This window comes from Canis aureus, chromosome 15, assembly GCF_053574225.1.
Source record: "Canis aureus isolate CA01 chromosome 15, VMU_Caureus_v.1.0, whole genome shotgun sequence".
Lineage (NCBI taxonomy): Eukaryota > Metazoa > Chordata > Mammalia > Carnivora > Canidae > Canis > Canis aureus.
This window is the reverse complement of record NC_135625.1, coordinates 37346500-37362532: the sequence shown is the minus strand read 5'-3', so window position 1 is coordinate 37362532 and position 16033 is coordinate 37346500. Positions and strand designations below refer to the sequence as shown.

Sequence of the window (16033 nt, the reverse complement as noted above, 5' to 3'; positions counted from 1 at the left end):
TGTAACTTTTTTGAAATCTGAAATTATGTCAGAACAGAAAAAAAAAATGTAAAAACCCCTTTAAATGCACCCTTTACTCACCTAATGTAGTAATTCCTTCTAGAGAATACCGACCCAACACATACCTCCTTCTGGCCCGTGCATAGTCTACAGGAAAACAGGACCAAAGAAGAATGCCATGCATTTTTAGTTAACACCAAACATGTATTTTAAAACTTAGATCCTATGATGCTGCCTCTGGCTTTGGAGTAAAACAGAATAATCCTGTTCCCAATTCTATGTGTAATCAGTTCGAATGAGTCCCTGGATCTTTCTAGGGCAGTTATTCCCTTTTTATATAAACATTACATCTACAAAATGATTCCTGAACCATCATCACATTACTGCCACTGAAAGCCAGCTTCGTGGGCATGGGACCAGTGGGTTGCCCGGGGCCCCATACTTGACTGAATGCTTTCATGTGGATGGCTTAAAACCCTTAATTTTTGTGGGTTTTTTTTTGTTTTGTTTTGTGTTGTGTGTGTGTGTTTAAGATCTTATTTCCTCACGAGAGACACACAGAGAGAGGCAGAGACATAGACAGTGGGAGAAGCAGGCTCCTCGCAGGGAGCCCGATGTGGGACTCGATCCCAGAACCTGGGATCACAACCTGAGCCAAAGGCAGACACTCAACCACTGAGCCACCCAGCCGTCCCAAATTGTTATTTTTTTGTAAAAAGGGCCCCACACTGTCATTTTGCACTCAGTCCCACAAAATTAAGTACCTAGCCCTGTTGCCACAAGCTTATGTGGCACCTTTGTGTAACTTAGACACACATGAACAAAAGGCTTGAAAAAAAATCACCTCTGGGTTAAGAAAAACCAGCCCCTGCCTTCAGGTGATTGGAAACCGTGTTCCAGATATGCATCCTGGCTGGTGGGGCGCAGGCTGCATTTCAACCCCCATTCCTGTCCATGGCTAGATGTTCCTACACAGTGCCCAGCTTCATCCAGATGCACAGACTCTCATATCTTCAATAATACTCATATACAATTGATCCTTGGACAATACAGGTTTGAATTGCGCAGGTCCACTTATGTGTGGATTTTTTCTATACACACAATACAGCACTATAAATATATTTTTTCTTCCTTATGATTTTGTTAAAAATATTTCCTTTTTCCTAGCTTGCTTTAACTGTAAGAATCCAGATATAATACACACAAAGTACAAAATATCTGTTAATCGATTTTGTTATCTGTAAGGCTTCTAGTCAACAGTAGGCTATTAGCAGTTGTGTTACTGGGAGTCAAAAGTCATAAAGAGGATTTTTTTTTTACTGCAGGGGAGGGGGTCAGCACTCCTAATTCCCATGTTGTCAAAGGATCAACTGTAAATTAATTTCAGTCTAAAGGAAAGGCTCGACCTTTGGCAGAGTAAAATAATATTTTCTCTTCACTTAGGCCACATTCTTCCATGAAGAGAGAAAAGAGAGTTTGGAGCTTTTGTGCAATTTCTACCAAGTACTGAGGGGTCTTAACAATTTCTTCCCATAACCTGTGAGCAAATTCCATGTTCTGAAAAGAGAGGAACAGAACAGTGCATGCAGCGCTGTCAGCCTTGGCCTCTTCCAGAGCCATACACTGTGTATCACAGAGTTGTATAGTTGTAATGATTCACCTACTCCCAAATCCCTATTGACCCTTTCTTTATGGCCGTAAAGATTAGCAGGAGTAGTACACAAGGCAGGGAGGACAGATATGATCCTCATAATAATGTCCTGCTGAGCTATGGATTCGCTAAAAAGCCAGATGCCATGTTAGTACCAGGGTACAATCATGACAAACTACCAACCAGTGGAAGTTTCAGAGAATTGTATCGGGCATTGATGAAGTTGCCTTTTTAAACCAAACATTCCTAATACAAGCGATGTTATAGATCAGTCTCTGCAGTAGGCTCAAAGGTCAAGACAGTGAGGGTAATACAACTGAATCTTAAAGTAGGTTACATTCTAAGAAGGGAAATCGATCCCATACAATAACTTCAAAATTACTATGATTCTGGTCAAACTATAATAAGTATCATGGGATAAGTTCTAAATAAGTGCTATGAGAACTCGAGGATGGATATTTAGATCCTGTCAGTTTTGAAGCTGGAGATGCTACGGGGGGAGTATCTTTGTCAATAGCTCAGTAGATGTGTCAGGTACTGAGGTCAATTAGCATTAAGGGATTTATTAAATGGGTTTCATAGAGGAGACAGCATACAAGATGGGCTTTGGATGTAAAAATTAGGTGGAAAGAGGCAAGAGTGCAAAGTGGGGCTGAAAATATGCTGTTCCAGGGATGAGAAACAATATGAGCACAACACAGAGGGGAAAAGTGGGTCTCATGTCCCAGAATCTGAGCTGTGCTAACTTAGTGGGAGCTCAGCACACTTGCATGACTTGTGGTGGAAGATAAGGCTAGAAATGTAGGTTAAGGCTGCATTTGAATATCAGGCAGATGTGCCTATATTTATTCCTATATCTAATGTGCTGTCAGGAGGGGGTCACTGACAGTTTTTAACCGGTGAAATTATCAGAGCTATGAAGCTGAGTTCCATAATTGAGGTTTAATTGAATATCTTTCTTCTATGTTTACCAAAAAGAAACCACCACTCCCCCAAAAGAAACAAATAAAAATAATACTGTTTTTACTGTGTGCCCATAAAATCAGGTAGAGAGTTTCATAGCTTTTAAATGAGGTTCTCCTTTAAACTCTCCACTCGTTCTTGGCATCACTGTAGCGGTATTTTAGGAGTGCCTCAAAGAAGCAGCCGATTTATATTATATTCAGGATGTATATTTTATAGATCTTAAAAATCAACAAAACCGCCGTTTCCTGCTGTGTTTCATTCTAAGGGCCAACTTGCTGTGTGACTATAACAGACACAGGTTTCCCTTCTTTTCAGCCCCAGCTCTTATATTCGAAAAAAGGCCCAAGTCTTAAGCAGCAATCGACCGACCAAGGGTTAATGATAAAGGCAAAACATTTTGTAAGCAGATGAGGAAGACGGAGAAAAACTTGAAAGAAAAGCAATAGCTAAGCAGCCAAATGTTCACACATGAAAATAAACAACTACGAATAATTGAATATTCCTAGTTTTGACAACCATCCAGCAGCAGAAGTAACAGATGCCACAGTGGCCCGACTATCTCCAGCTGGATTGGATCAGACAAATGAGAGAAGGCCCATGGGAGCTCCTCCCTGGAGGCGGGATTCTGCCAACCTGGTGGGGGCGGCGTGTGTGTGTGTGTGTGTGGGGGGGGTAGGGGGTGGCTTTATTTATTTATTTTTACGTTTAGAAAATCACTTTTGAAATAGTGCCTCAGCTATTTCCAGCCCCAGGCGTTTGGAAGGCGGCCAACATCTCCCTGACACCGTGTAGAATTATTAAGGAAAATACAATAGTTTAAAATGACAGGCACTTTGGTTACTAAAACAAAGCCCGTACTGATTTCTCAACGGTAAGGCAGCAATGTGTTATGACTTCATGTATGTACATGTCTGTGTACGTGTGTGTGTGTGTGTATAATACATACAACTTATATGCATTGAAATATATTCAATAAATGCAATAAGTCTACCATGAGGAGGAATCTACTCAGCAATAGAATGGAAAAATAATCACTGCTTCCTCCAGGAAACACTTAAATGCACATGAACTCTTCTTGCTATGATGGTTCTCAAATTCCATTTGATAAAAAGGGATCAACAGGGCTTAGTAGCTAGAGCACAGAGGAGGGGGTGAAAGGGTGTTAATATCCCTCTGACTCCAACATGTCCGCCATCTGCTAGGTGACCTTGGGTGAAGCCACTTAACCCTTCTGAACATCTCTTACTCAGCTCTTACATGATGTAGTTGGATAAATGGGTTAAATCAACATTTCCCAAATAGTGCTTCATAAAGGTTTCTTTTTAGGATCCTGCTACTCAGACTATGGCCCATGGACCTACTGGCAGCATCATCTAGGAACTCTTACAAATAATAGAATCTCGGACCTTGGACTGGACTTGCTGAGTCATTTTAGTTGAAATTGCCTGTATTTTAATTGGATCCTGATGGATTTTTATGTATGTTCAAGTTTGAGAACCACTGTCTCTGAGCAGGATGTCCCAAGGTTACCTGATTACAGAATCACCTGGGTAACTTCATGCAAACAAAGATTCCCTGTTCCCTCCTCCAGAATCTGATCCAACAGGCCTGGAGTGGAAGCCAGGAATCTGCAGGTTTAACTGATAACCCAGGTGGGTGCATGTCAATAAAAATACAAGTTAAATATATAAAATAATTGCATTTATCCTGTTTCCTTTTAAAATCGAATGATGTCTAAGTGATATCATGCCAGTGAGCTTCCTGATATTCTTGCAGAGATTACCTAATACGATCATGTCAAGACACTCCAGTCAATACATCCCTTGGCTGAGTGCCCCAACTGCCATGAAGGTTTTGCTTGCTGTATTTTCCAAATTGCTAAATTCTTAGTGCATCATCGGCTAAATGCAGAAAGCATACGGAGCTCTGATGTTGAACTACAATAATTTAATGAATAATATAAAAATGATACTAATTTTGCAAAGTCCCCTCAAGACAATTGTCATCAGATTCATAAGCTACATTCATCTATCAAAATCCTTATTTAGCACATTAAGATGTCTTTACTACTTCAAAAACCAATCTTAAAAAGAAGAAACATAGAGACAATTATATCTAATTTGGCTTTTCATTTATTGGGAATAAAGACTATCCTCATGTGCAATGTGTTATTTGCTGGGAAGTACTTGCAAATAGCAGCCAGAAATCTTATTTCAACAAAACATGAAAGTTATTAAAAAAAAGAGAGACAGAGAGAGCAAGCTTTTTTTTTCCCCCTACGAGCAAATGAAAAAAATTTCAAGCAAGGTCCTGAAGGCAGTTTTTTTCCCTCCACTTTTGATGTCATTAAACATAGTTAAATTTCAATTTACATTTTAATGTACATTGGTCCCCAAGTCAAATGCAATATTTAATGACAAATCATGTCTTGACTTGCATAAATAATTTTAAATAAATTAAAGGACCTGTCATTTGATACATAGGAAAAAATTAAAAATATGTTTAAATTTAGGAGATTGCATTAATTGCATGATACAAGTTTTAATGATCATTTTAAATTTAAAAATAACACGCTTATCATATTCACATGAGCATACCATATACAAGAATGATAAAATGATTTTTTAAATCCCTGAACAGATTGGTGAAATTATTACCACAAAAGTATCAGATGATTCTAAAAAGGCAGGAAATGATAGAAAAGGGTTTTCCATTTGTAACATTCTTTGATCCTATCATGCCTGGGAGAGCTGAATCCTAGGGCTGCCCTAGAATGGATGTTTTTTAGAGTCCATATAGCCATAGTCTGCAGAACATTTGCTAACGCACTACCATGTAACCCAGTACAGTTGGTTTTGCTAAGTATTAACACACCTACTGAGGAGTAGGAGGCTCAAGTATGTCATAAACCAACAGCTAATAATTGGTAAGGGCTAACTCTGTGCCAGGTAGAGTTTCAAACACTTTCTAGTTATTGATACCTATGACTCTTGCAATAACTCTACGAAGTAGGCACCCTTTTATCATTGGAGACATTAAGACACAGAGAGATGAATAACGTGTCCACCATAATAAAACTAAGTAGTGGAACTGGAAACCAAGAGGAATGCAGTGCCTGGCTTCTTAACCACCGTGATATACCGTGATATACATGGTAAAATGAAATTCCAGGAGCCAAGGCCTACATCAGGGGAGTGAGAGTGAGAGTGAGAGTGAGAGTGAGAGTGAGAGTGAGAGTGAGGAGTGAGGGTGATATGCCAAGTGCTTGGAAACATCTAGTGTACATGATCAAAGGTTACGGAAAATGAACAAAGGTGGGTTGGAGCCATTCTTTGCCAAACTCTGTGAGCCAGGGGAAAACCCCTGGAGCTTTCCAGCAAGCAGGTGACTATCAGAAATTAAGGGGACAAGTATGGAGGTGAGAGAGACAGGAGGTGACAGATCAGTGAGATGCTATTTATAGTAAATTACAGAAGAGGCCACATGGGCCTCAGAGACACGGAGGAAGGCAAGGAACGGGAAAAGTGATGTGGAGTCACAGAACTGGCTGTGTTAAGGAAGAGTAGAATCCAACATGCTCCCTCTCTCAGCGGACCTGCTACTTTAGAGTCATAAAGTATTTGTTGGCTAAAATCAACTAAATAACTATGGGGAAACAGTTTACAATGGCTCTCACATGAAAAGCACAGCTGACAAAATGACCTCTTCTCCTTGGCCTACTAGGGCCCAGTCCACATCCAGGAAAGGGTCTCCCAAATTGCCAGTATAGTGAAGGTGAAACGCATATTTTGAGAAGAAGATTTCATTTCCCAAGAAACATAAATGTCTCTGCAAATAGCAATTCATTCCTATTCTCAATCCCTAAACCATCGACATCTGCTATGAATTCCTTGAGTCCTCAAATAAATCCCCCTTGCCCTGTATTCTTTATGGCACTCTCAAAAGGCAGCATTTGAATAAAACAACAATAACCAACTCTGCCCTCCTTCTCTCAATTTCTTTCTGGAGGAGCTTTTACACCCCTGGGCTCACCAAGGAGGTTTTATGGGGACCCATTGGGATGGGATAATGGGGGTAGGGGAATGAAGACATTTTAAGAAAGGAGAAAGGAAGTTTCTGTACTTCTAAATATGTTTGAGATGATAAAAGCACTGATGCTGAAATATGATGAAGACATCTTGGACTCTCCTGAAAAGCAATTTCCTGCTTCTTTTTTTCCCCCCAAGTGTCTTTTTTTTTTCCTTCCTTTTTTTGCTTCTTTGGAGTTCCATGCGGGTCAAACACATGCAGTTTTAAAACCCATTTCCATGTTTTAAGATTCAGAAGCAAGAGGTTTAGTAGTAGGCTATAAAAATCCCTTAATCTTTAATGTCTTATTTTTGCAGATTTGCTGGAAAGTGCAGTAAACCATCACTGCTCACCTTTTTCCAACAATGCCCCTTGAACTTGGTCATTGATAACGAACAGCAGAACCCACTTACATGGGTTTCTTTCTCTCAGGAACCGATTTTCTGGGCATTGTTGAGACACCTGCACTCTGACAATCTGCAGAATCTCTTAGCCTAACTGATTTGCTGATTGTACTCCAGAGGAAATTATCGCATATTCAAAATACAACTCTAAAAGAGTAAATTTAGTAGAGATAGAGATAGTTGTGATAGTGCTCGATGTCCTCTAATCTCTATTCTGCAGAAGCACCTGGCACATCTAGAGCCCCCCTTCAACTCCACTGATCTCTGGCCCGTGATCCCACCGGACAAGACCCACAACCCAGAATGTACTCACAAGCTATGCGCACGGAGGCCTTCCTGCTTTTGGAGGTCCCCAGGTGGCTCCATGCCACACACTGGCACCAGTAGTCCTCTGGCCCGTGGAAGTCCTCCACCTGCTGCCTGGTAACGTTGATAAACACCTCCCGGACCTTCAAGCCTGATGGGGAGACAGAGCAAATCCACTGAGGCCGCTGTATTTTTCAAACAGAAAGTTAAGGATAGCCAAACCTTTTCTTGTTAATTAAACAATTCGGTTTTTAATCAAGGCAAGGTTTTAATTACTCTGACAATAATACATTGCTGCTAATTAAATTCCAACAGCTGAGTAGGCTGGAAAGAATGAGTGTCAAGTATTACCAACCAAATGTGGCTCCAATAAAATATCAGAATTTTCAGAGTACCTTGATTAGTGCTTTTTCTTAGTCTTTCTTGGTGTAAAACCTATGAGGAATGTAGGATCACAATTAACTTCTAGGATTCTAGACGCTAAGGAGGTCTCAATACATGGACTCCAGAGATGTTATGCCAGGTGGCTCTAAATGGCCGTGTCCCTGGGTTTGACAGTGGGCAAAGGGTCTAGCAGTGTGGCTTAGGAGAAAGAGGAAACAGGGAGCATGTGTGAACAGGCAGGGAAACCAAGGAAGGACCAAGTTTCGGCTTCAGGAGCCTCAGACAACAAATGCAGTGCAGACATGTTGAACTACGTAAGTCTCAAACCCCTGACAAGAGAGCCCAGGAAGGCCCCATAGCAGTGGCCGTGTGGGAGGAGAGAAAGGAGAGGCTCTTACAGGAGCTAAGGCTACATCTTCAAAAGAAGATAAAACTAAGAGAGCCACCTCTTAGTGTAGTTTATTATTATTATTATTATTAATTACTTTGCATCCTCTTAATAGTTAGAAAATATGTTATTTCTTACAGGGGAGTGTGAGTTTCTTCCAAACCTTTGACCAAGGACTATCAGCCTTCCTTTCCTTGGGAAGAACAGTCACCTTGCACAGGGTGCCAAGGATAAAAGAGAACACTCCTCAGTAGCCCTATCAGTTCAACCATCATGAGCCAGACAGCAGCTCTGACAGTCAGCCTGCTCTCTCCGTCCACCAAACATGCTGAGGCTGGGCCTTGCTCTGGGCTGGGCCTTGTTCTGGGCTGAGCCTTGCTCTGAGCTAGGCAGAGGAGGAGAAAAAGAGGCCATGCCTATTGAATTCCCCTTACGTACCGAGCATCATGATCAGCCTTTAGCCTACTCACTCACTACATTTTCTCAACACACTGATGCAGTAGAAACTATTGCATCCCCACCACGCAGACCAAAGCACTGTCTCGGAGAGACTAATTCACCTGTCCACAGTTACACAGTCTGATAATGGAAGATCTGGGGTCTTAGAGCAAAACCAGCCCCACGTACAGGTCCCTCTCAAAAATTAAAATTCTGTTTCTGTATTTTAGGTGCTTGTACTTAATTATGGAAATAAGCCTAACACAGGGGACATTTAAAGAAAAATTAAATGCATAATTATGCGTTTGTCTTCAAATTCAAAAGGAATTCATGGGATAGAGCCATCAGTGTAATCAAAAGAGCCCTGGGGCTTTTGATGGAGAGGGTGGAATGTGATTCTGTCTTGGGTGCTGATAGGATGAAAAGAACAGAGGTGCAAGATTGGTCAAGTCCCTCCTAACCAGTCCTTAACATGTTATCGATAGTATGTGATGAGAGAGGTTTTTTTTTTTTTTAAGATTTTATTTATTTATTCATGAGAGACATAGAGAGAGAGAGGCAGAGACATAGGCAAAGGGAGAAGCAGGCTCCATGCAGGGATCCCGATGTGGGACTTGATCCCAGGACCCCAGGATCATGACCTGAGTCAAAGGCAGACGCTTAACCGCTGAGCCACCCAGGCGTCCCTGAGAGAGTTTTATGACCTCAGAAATCACCATGCACAACTGGAGTCACACTTTCTCAATTTTTAGGAGGGACCACATACAGAAAATCACTTTGATGACAGCTGTTAACCTACGTTTCCCTGTTTGTGGAAGGAAAGAACACTTTGCTTCCCTGGAAGAGATGTAAGAGTCCCAAAAGCTGTGTCCTACACCGAACAGAAAAGAAGCCTGAGAGGGGTTTTTATGGATGGCGGTGTTTTCATCTTTGCACTTAAGGAAATATAAAGTGTGAATGGGAAGACAGGGGTGAGGAGGAGGTGGGGTTGGCAGGTCAAAGAGACAGGAGAATAAAAATTAAGCAATCAAACAAAACAGAATGGTTAGGACAAAAGCAGACGGGGGATGGGGAGTATAGCCACGCATGCTGGGGATTCGAAAATATGTTGAAATAAGCAAAAATAAGGAACTGGGCTGCAGAGCAGGGGGCTTTTGTTATAGTTTTCTCTTTGATTTGAGGCAAATGATGACTTACTTTGAATAGTGGAAGGGAAGAGAGAGAACCCCAAATCAATGCATCCTCTGTCACAGGGTGAAGGGACCTACTGAGACAGAAATATGCCCACTATTTAGGAATCAGGGGTCTCTCAGAGAAGCATTCAATTATAAGCTTGAGAGGTCTGCTTGTCTTGTCTGTATGCCTTCCTCCTGCTTGTGCTCACATGCTCTTTTTCCAATAAATACGTTTTTTAAAATCTAGAAATATGTTCAAGCTGGGGGAGGGCTATTCCATTCTATTCTTTCTCCATCTTACTAGAACATCTATATTATCAGCTTCCTCTAGGTTGGAAATGAAGACAAACATCACCTCAAAATGGTTCAGGACTATTTGGATGCTTATTAAACAGGAAGTTTCCATATCCAAACATCAAAACTCGCTATGATTTCATCTAGGCACCATGGTTTTTTAAGGGCACCCAGGGTTTGTTTTACTGAGGTATGGTAAGACCACACAAAACAAATGGAAACAATTGTCCAGAAAGAAGATTTAAGCTCAGAAATCCCTAGAAACAACAGGCACAGCACCCAATGCAGGGCTACCTGGGGGATGTTAGGAGGCAGAGGGGCACAGGAAAATGAGGGCAAGAGCCTTTACTGTGGTTTCCTCGGGAAGAGGCAGGGTAAACAGGTTTAGAATGGACTGGTTTGAATCATTTCAGTGGGACATAATGGCTGTCCCTAGTTGTCAGGTACTCGGTCCTGAGGTGAGGATAGGAAAATATTGCCCTGGAGTCTAAGAGCTTAATAAAATAAGTGGCTAGGCGGATAGGCTCTGGATTGATTGATCTGCATATGAAAGGCACTCTCACAGACAGATTCCCTTTCTCTGTGAATTAGCCAGCCCTCTGGCAGGACAGCAGTGTCAGCAAGAGCCCACGACGTCAGAGCATCAAATACAGAAACTAAACTTGTGGGCACATAGGCAGCTGCGTGTTTGTTTTGGGAAGCGTTAACTGCGGACCATGGACAGTCACCATGAAGGTCCTAACTGATCTTACCCCCTCCTCTAGACAAACTGCAGATGATAGCACGATGTTGAAGTCACAATTTCAATGCTAGGATGACTCAGTTACACGTCTTTCACAGAGGCTTTCCCAGGGGACTGGAGAAGCCAAATGAATAGTGGAAACCCACTATTTCTAAGCACAGTGAGTTTTTCCTGCAGGTAGCATCAGGATGGCAGGCTTCTTTGAAAGGCCACAAGAGACATCACCCCCCCCCACTCCCTCAAAATCACTATCTGTCTGTATTAGGCCTTCTTCTATCCACAAGTCTTCAGTCTTGTCACACATTCTCTCTAGGAGAACTCTTGGAAAACCATGAATACCTTGTACCTATTTTACTTATCTCTACCATAACAAGAAATAATTCTATTGAATACAAAATATTTAAATGGTATATTCTCTCCAAAGTCCCCCTTATTAACTCTGCCTACTGATATATACACCACATACACATATATTAAGTGCATGCGTGCCAAACACCCACGAGGAGCAGCTCTATTTAAGGAAATCTCCACCCACTCCCCTCCACTGAGGTTCATCCAACAGTGCCAACAAGATGGCTATCCACTTCCACATCTCTCCAGGGAACCTGTTCACAGGAAATGCTACTGAGGAGCACAAATCCTAGCAAACAGGAGATGACTCTCTTAAGTAAGGGTCGCACTGTACCCAGTAACTCGTGAACTAATAAGCATGGGAAGAGTCCAGCCCTTTAAATTAGTGTGTAAATTATAACCACCAGCCTTTGTGATGGACTAGAGGCTTACAAGATATAAAACTATGACTATGGGACTGATATGCTAATAAGCTTTCGGCGCTGTTGGATGGTTGAGTTGTATGGAGACTAATGTTGCCAGCAGATGAATAATTGCTCTGCATGTACTAAACATAACAGAGCAGCACAGAACTTCATCATTTGTCAGCTTTATTTGTTTAAATGAGAAAAATGCTGACAGCAGTTATTGCTGTAATCCCCTTATTTATCAGATAGAAAACACTAGTTACTCTTAGCAGGTCTAATCCTGTTGGGAGACTAAAAGTTACAGAGTTTTCCAACTAATTGAAGGTAGATGCTTTAGTGTTCCAAGAAGAGAAATACAAAAGACAGCGGGGAAGAAATGTTGAGAGAAAAAGGAGGAAAATCATTTATTCCTGGCCAACTTTTAATAAAAGGGCTCTAGCCGTAGTCTTAACTTGTTCTGTAGGAAATAAAGAATAGAACATTCAGCACCATGCCAACTGTAGCCCAGTGCCTAACAGCTGTCCCACATTTTTTATCTACTGCTCATTATCACACTTCTGCAAAGCCCATCGGCAGCATCCTGCCGTGGTCACTGTTGCCAACCTGCTCTCAGATATACCTGCTGATGGGCACTTGGGGAGGGATTTGACACAGCTCTCCCATGCTTGCCACCCCTCACAGCCTCCTGTCCTTCAATCATTTGGAGGTTCTTTGTGGCCAGATGCTTGGCTTACTAGACTGGATAACTAGATTCAAGATGGCAGGTTAAGGATCCGTCTTTCTCCCTTGGAGACATCATTCCTATCCCCAAACCACACAGAAGTCAGACACCAGCAAACTAGGCTTTGGTGAACTGTTTTGTCATCCAAGGCTCAGTGCCCCTTTCCCAGCCCAGTTTAGCTCAGTGTTTGACCAACCCCGTGTTTCATGTTCCACACTGGAATGTTCCAAGATTGGGGATTAACCAAGAGAATGAGGATATTGCTTTCCAAAGACAAAGTTCCAAAGAACTATTTCCAACATAGCTTTACGAGTAGCAAAGGACCTTCCTCAATTCTTTGAAAGAGGAAAAGAGGAAAATCAAACTTTTCCTGAAAAGCACCATCTCATATTCAAGAGCCTTCTCTAAGGAACCATCATCTGTCACAGTGTTTTGGTCCCCTCTGATGCCTGCATTTGGCTCTGAGTCCCTCTATACTCCACAGTCTCCTAAGAAGACAGAAAACAAGCCATTCTGCTGGAGAAAAGGAGTCCACCATTTCTAGAAGGGAATGTTTGTCATGTGCCTCTTCCTAGTCTGGGGCTAGAGCCTAGAAGACAGGCTTCAACAATGAGAAGCTCCCCCATTTTTGAATAACATTATTATTATCATTACTGATCATTATACCATTGTGTATAGCCTTTTACCTTTAGCAATGCCCTATTTCATCCTAACACCACATTAGTATTGTTTCTGTTCTCATCTTGACACAGGTCCTACCTCATAGGAAATATATCAAAGATGTCACATGATCTGCAATGTATGTTATTTGAAAACAATAACCAAGTGCATCATATGTGCCTACCACTATGCCAGGGGCTGAGGATATGGTGACAAAGTAGATGATCCATATTCTTGCCTTGGAGGAGCTTTTAGGTTGGAGGGGAGACCTCTCAACCTGCCCCAACAAGAAGGCATGAAAACTGCCCTGGCAGGAGTGCAGAGGGCTACAGGACCCATGGGAATAGCTTCCCACCTCCCCATGGCAACAAAAGCTTCTGGGGGTGGCTGCCATTCCATCAGGGACTTGAAGCCTCTTCCCCTTACATGGTCAGAATGACATCTAAAGCAAAGATTGTATTTATTTATTCATGAGAGAGAGAGAGAGAGAGGCAGAGTCATCTGCAGAGGGAGAAGCAGGCTCCGTGAGGAGCCCAATGTGGGACTCAATCCCAGTACCCTGGGATCACTACCTGAACCAAAGGCAGATGCTCAAATGCTGAGCTACTCAGGTGCCCCCTAAAATAAGGTTCAAATATATGTCCAACACAAATTGGACACATATTTGAAGTTTTAAAAGTCTGAGATATTAGGGGAGCATTCACAGAAGTGTGCCTCCATTTCTTTGGGGACCTTGGATATCTTCAGGCCAAAATGCTATTGAAAATAGTAAGTTAAATGTAGATAATTAAAAGGTAGAGCCATATTTCATTTTACTGGCAGATGCTTAATTAGGGCTAAATGTCTTTTGCCACTTCATCCTAGCAACAAGATTAAAATGTATTTTGACCAAAAAAAAATAATAATCCTTTGAATGTGCACGATGCCTAATGAATACTCTTTAGTTTCCCCTAGATAATAACCACTCCACGTATTCCTCAGAAGCACCACAAGTTCAGTGTTAAGTACAGAAACTAAGAATACACTCAAGCTCTCCAATTTCCTCCACACCAGAGATTAGAATTAATCAGCACAGAGGTGTCTGGCAGAGGAAAGCAAATTAACTTGATATTGTTGTCTGATAGCGGAGAGAAGGAAACTCAAGAGCCAGGAGTAGACACAGTAGGGTTACATAAAGGACAGAACCCTGTGAATGACTTACTCAGACATCAGATTCACAGCTATGTGGGCAACAGTCATGATTTCCAACCTTGCCACCCAAGTCAGCGACTTCCCCATCCTGCACTCACCCAAATTATCTGCTGTGAGGTTAGGGTATACCATATGACTTCTACCACCCACAATGCTACCATTGGCTTGGAGAATAACATAAAACTTGAAGGAAAGAATCACAAGCCAGTAACAAGTTCTTCTAAGCAAGACCAATACTTGGCTATTAATAATATTAGCTCTTTTGTCTTTTGGGAAGTATACAAGTTTGTAATTTTCTATTTGTTTTTGAAGAGTAATCAACAGCCACATGCTCCATTAAAAATAATAATAATAAGCAATTTTAGATTTATCCATTTGAAGGCTAACCTTGATTGACCACTTGCTCTACACCAGGCCCTCAGATGAGTAATCCTCATAGCAGTTTTAAGTGACAGATACAATCATGGCTATTTTACACTTGGTAAAACTGAGGTAGAAAGAAGCCAGGTCACATGTGTACCTGAAACAGTCTATAAAGGGAGAGTCAGATTTCAAACAGTACCGTCTAACACTGATAACCTATGCTCTTTATCACCACACTGTCTTCAAGCTTTCTTTGAGATTCCTCTAACTCCTACTTCAAACAACAATACTTCTGAGTGTTGTATGAATAGAAAAAATGGAAAAAGTCCAAAGGCACTGGTAAAGAATTTAGTGTTCACAACAGATCGCTGGTGCCTATCAGGAGGGGTTATTAAAAATTACAGAAACGGTGAGCAGCTATCTATCTCCGCTAAGGATGGAGTGAGTATAAATGGTCTCCAATTTTTTTGTAGGTAGGATTAAACTGGACACGAGAAACAAAGTCTTCATACTCTGTCACAAGTTTATGGAAAGAATTCATAATATTTTCCTGGAAACCTTTTAAGAATAGGTCAGTCCTCTCTGAGTAGCAGACTGATGAACAAGATGAAATCTGGGGTGGGATGGAAGAACATTTCTTTGAAAGTAAGTTTTAAACCCACAGACTGTCAATGGAACACCTGAGAGATTGATCATTTCTGTGTTATGTGGACTAAAATATGTTTCCCAAATGTACCTTGGTGATTTGTGAGTCATTGACGGTAACTTTAAATTAATGGTTTTCTGGAAGAAACTATATTCAAATCCCCATCACTAGCACAGCAAAGTTCTTAGATACAAACTTTAAAGATTTAATACATTTTTATTTCTACTCTTCTCCCTTTTCTCAACACAATCCATTAACCTTTTATCCCCAGAGAGGGACTCCAGTTGTTTAAAAAGGAAATCACACACAATTGAAAGCCTTGAAATGATATTCTTTAAGAAGAAAAATATTAGTTTACCAGAGTTGAAACTTTTCCCATAACGCATTGGAATATACATTATTTCACTCATTAGAGTTCAATATCTCCAAGGTAGAGTAAGATAAGAGCCATGGAGCGTTGTTAAGGGAACTCCTGTTTTTATTGAACAATAAAAAAGCGGTTTAGCTTATTGATAACTCAAGCTTCCCATAGGCTACTTTATCTTAATTGCCAAGGATGGGTTTTGCTCATTCTTGTTTTTTTTTCCCCCTCTGTGTGTGTGTGCGTGTGTGTGTGCCTTCCTGTTATATTAAATCTCTTAATTTCTCCGGTACTGAGCACTCTGCCTGTTTTCTCAGGGGCGCGATTCACGAGTTGGGATTACCTCTCCACACCAGATGTTAACAGAGGAAAAACCCCAGGAAGTAGAGTTCCCATATTTCCAAATGAAATGAGGCCGAACAAATGAAAGAGGACCCGTTGGCTTGTGCACAGAACCGAAAGTGTACATTACTAAGAGGTATAGCCATGTCTGTGCAAACACAGTAACTCATGTCAA

General features: G+C 41.3%; 1 protein-coding gene across 9 annotated transcripts in view; it reads right to left on the bottom strand.

Moving 5' to 3' along the window:
* UNC5D (unc-5 netrin receptor D) overlaps positions 1–16033 on the bottom strand; it is a 537391-nt gene that overhangs the window by 213132 nt on the left and 308226 nt on the right. For all 9 annotated transcript variants that reach the window (XM_077849119.1, XM_077849121.1, XM_077849112.1 and 6 more), the window contains exon 3: positions 7403–7546. In XM_077849119.1, the coding sequence (XP_077705245.1) occupies positions 7403–7546 (144 nt within the window). The remainder of the gene's footprint in view (positions 1–7402; positions 7547–16033) is intronic.